This window comes from Chelonoidis abingdonii, chromosome 2 (assembly GCF_003597395.2).
Source record: "Chelonoidis abingdonii isolate Lonesome George chromosome 2, CheloAbing_2.0, whole genome shotgun sequence".
Lineage (NCBI taxonomy): Eukaryota > Metazoa > Chordata > Testudines > Testudinidae > Chelonoidis > Chelonoidis abingdonii.
In genome coordinates, this window is record NC_133770.1 from 2,790,792 (window position 1) to 2,793,371 (window position 2,580).

Sequence of the window (2,580 nt, forward strand, 5' to 3'; positions counted from 1 at the left end):
TCTGGAGCCACCCCCGTCTTTGACAACATGATGAATGAGGGTTTGGTGTCCCAGGACCTCTTCTCTGTCTACCTGAGCTCGTAAGTCAGGGCTGGAAACAACCCATCTGCTGTAGTGAGATTCCTAGGATATCGGGCTTGGAAGGGACCTCAGGAGGTCATCTAGTTCAAGCCCCTGCTGAAAGCAGAATCAAACCCCAGACAGATATTTACCCTTTTTCCGTGAATGGCCCCCTCAAGGACTGAGCTCACAATCCTGGGTTTAGCAGGCCAATGCTCAAACCACTGAGCTATCCCTCCCCACAACATTCATGTTCCTATAGCGTCTCTCACAATGAGTGATCCCTGCAACCTTTGCATCAGAATTCCCCCAAAGCAGCCACCTCTGGGGTGGAACATGGCCACTGTCATTGCTACTGGGAGCAGAAATAAACACTAGGGCATTGGTATTAACCTGACTCTTGGGAGAAGATTTCTCCCTAACATGTCACCCAGATGATACCCTGGCTCATCATCTTCTAGCACCAAGCTGTACCATCTGCTCAGTACTGACTCTGAAGGAAGACTAGCACCTACTGAGTGACTGACACCACTGCCTCCAACACCTGGGCCTTTGCTCGGTGGTCTCCCATCCACATATTGGCCAGGCCCAAATATGCTTAGCTTTTGAGATCTAGGAAGAGAAAGCCCAAAGTAATATCAAAGCAGGGGTTGAGGCGTGCCTCTCATCCAACCATCCTGTCCTATCTCTGCTACTAGATGCTGATGTGCCCAGCTCTGACTCTACCCCAGCACTCCCCAGCTGTGCTCCTTCTCTAACAGCGGAAGCATTTGCTATTGTCTCTTTAGCCGACCATCATACATCCTCCTTGACTCTCGTCTCTCCTTCTCTAGGGATGAACAGAGCGGGAGCTTCGTGATGTTCGGCGGCATCGACTCATCTTACTACTCTGGGAGCCTCAACTGGATCGCTCTCTCTGCTGAGACTTACTGGGAAATCACCATGGACAGGTATCACTCAGCTCTTGGCGTTTCCCCTTTNCAACACCTGATCCCTGCACTGGCCCCCTCCAGCCCAAAGCCTGCTGGGTGCTTAGAACTCACTCACATCTGAGCCGAGGCCTCCAAAGGTGACAGGCTGTCCGTGCCAATCCCTCACTTGCTACTTTGCTTCAACATGCAAAATGTTTCCATGCCAGTTAGCTAAGGCCTTACAACAGGTATAATTACAGAAAGGGAAATTCCCAAACTCACCCATTGTTACTTTATTATCTTTACAATGTAATTTTCAAACTTACTTCTTCCAGGCCCAAGAACTGCCAGACAGTACATTGAGAAACCGGAACTACGGATTGTTCTTGTTGGTAAAACTGGAGCTGGGAAAAGTGCAACAGGAAACACCATCCTTGGTAAGGAACTGTTTAAGTCTAAAATCGCAGCAGGATCAGTAACAGTGATGTGTACTGTCAGGAAAAGAGATTGGAATGGCAGGGACATTGCAGTCATTGATACGCCTGGTCTTTTTGACACAAAAATTCCTTTAAAAGAAACTATGAAAGAAATAGGGCGTTGTGTGGTAGTCTTCTCCCCAGGACCCCATGCTATAGTTCTGGTGATGCAGCTGGGTTGTGTCACTGAAGAAGAGAAAAAAACAGTTGAACGAATACAAGACATTTTTGGGGAAAACGCTGCACAGTACATGATCTTCTTGTTCACAAGAAAAGATGACTTAGGTGATCTGTCATTACATGATTATTTAAAAGGTTTAAATGACAAAGGTCTTCAGAAGTTGATGGAAAAGTGCAGGAATTGATGCTGTGCTTTTAACAACAAAGCACCACAGGAGCAGGAAGACCAGATTTCAGAGCTGATTGAAATGACTGATAAGATGGTGCAAAAAAACGGAGGGTCACATTATACCAATAACATGTATAAATATGCTCACATGAAACTTCAAGAAATATTCAAGACACTCAGAGAAAACTGTAAAGAAGAGATGGAAAGAAAAGAAAGAGAGCATGATGAGGAATGTAAAAATATAGATAAGGAGCTAAAGAAGGAAGGCTCACATGATGAAATCACTTTGAAACAAAAGACACAACGGAAGGAGGCCCTAGGACAAAAACTGGAAAAAGATTTAAAGGAAATAAATAACCACTACCAGCAAAAGCTACGTAAACTCAGGGAAGAAGCTGTTGATGTTTCTATAATAGAAGCCATTTTATCAGAATTCACACATACATTTTCAAAAATCAAATGCTGGTTTGGATAACAATTGACTTACTATAATTTCCCCTTCTCTTGTCACTTTGCCAGTTTTTCAATAGTCATAAATGGAATTTCAGAGCTCTTAACAATTTAACCTCTTAATTTTTTCTACATTGAAGTTTATATTTGTATCAGCTTCTTAATCAGGCTTATACTTTCATACCCTACAGCAGATGCATACAAAGCATGAGTACATGAAGCTATTAGCTTTTGTTCTTTGTTAACATTGCATGCTGGTTCCACCTACAGTTAAAAATTCCAGCTACAGTTATTTGATCTCTTCTGAACTATGAGTTGGAATAAACTTGGGTTG

The 2,580-nt window shown here is 43.6% G+C and overlaps 1 protein-coding gene and 1 pseudogene across 1 annotated transcript in view; both read left to right on the plus strand.

Moving 5' to 3' along the window:
• Positions 1-1,113, plus strand: part of LOC116831231 (stonustoxin subunit alpha-like) — a 17,482-nt gene extending 16,369 nt beyond the window's left edge. The window contains 2 exon segments of the mRNA XM_075063374.1: positions 8-80; positions 894-1,113. Coding sequence (XP_074919475.1) covers positions 8-80; positions 894-1,113 — 293 coding nt within the window.
• Positions 1,114-1,278: 165 nt separating this feature from the next.
• On the plus strand, positions 1,279-2,271 carry LOC116831232 (GTPase IMAP family member 7-like; annotated as a pseudogene).
• The last annotated feature ends 309 nt before the right edge of the window (positions 2,272-2,580 follow it).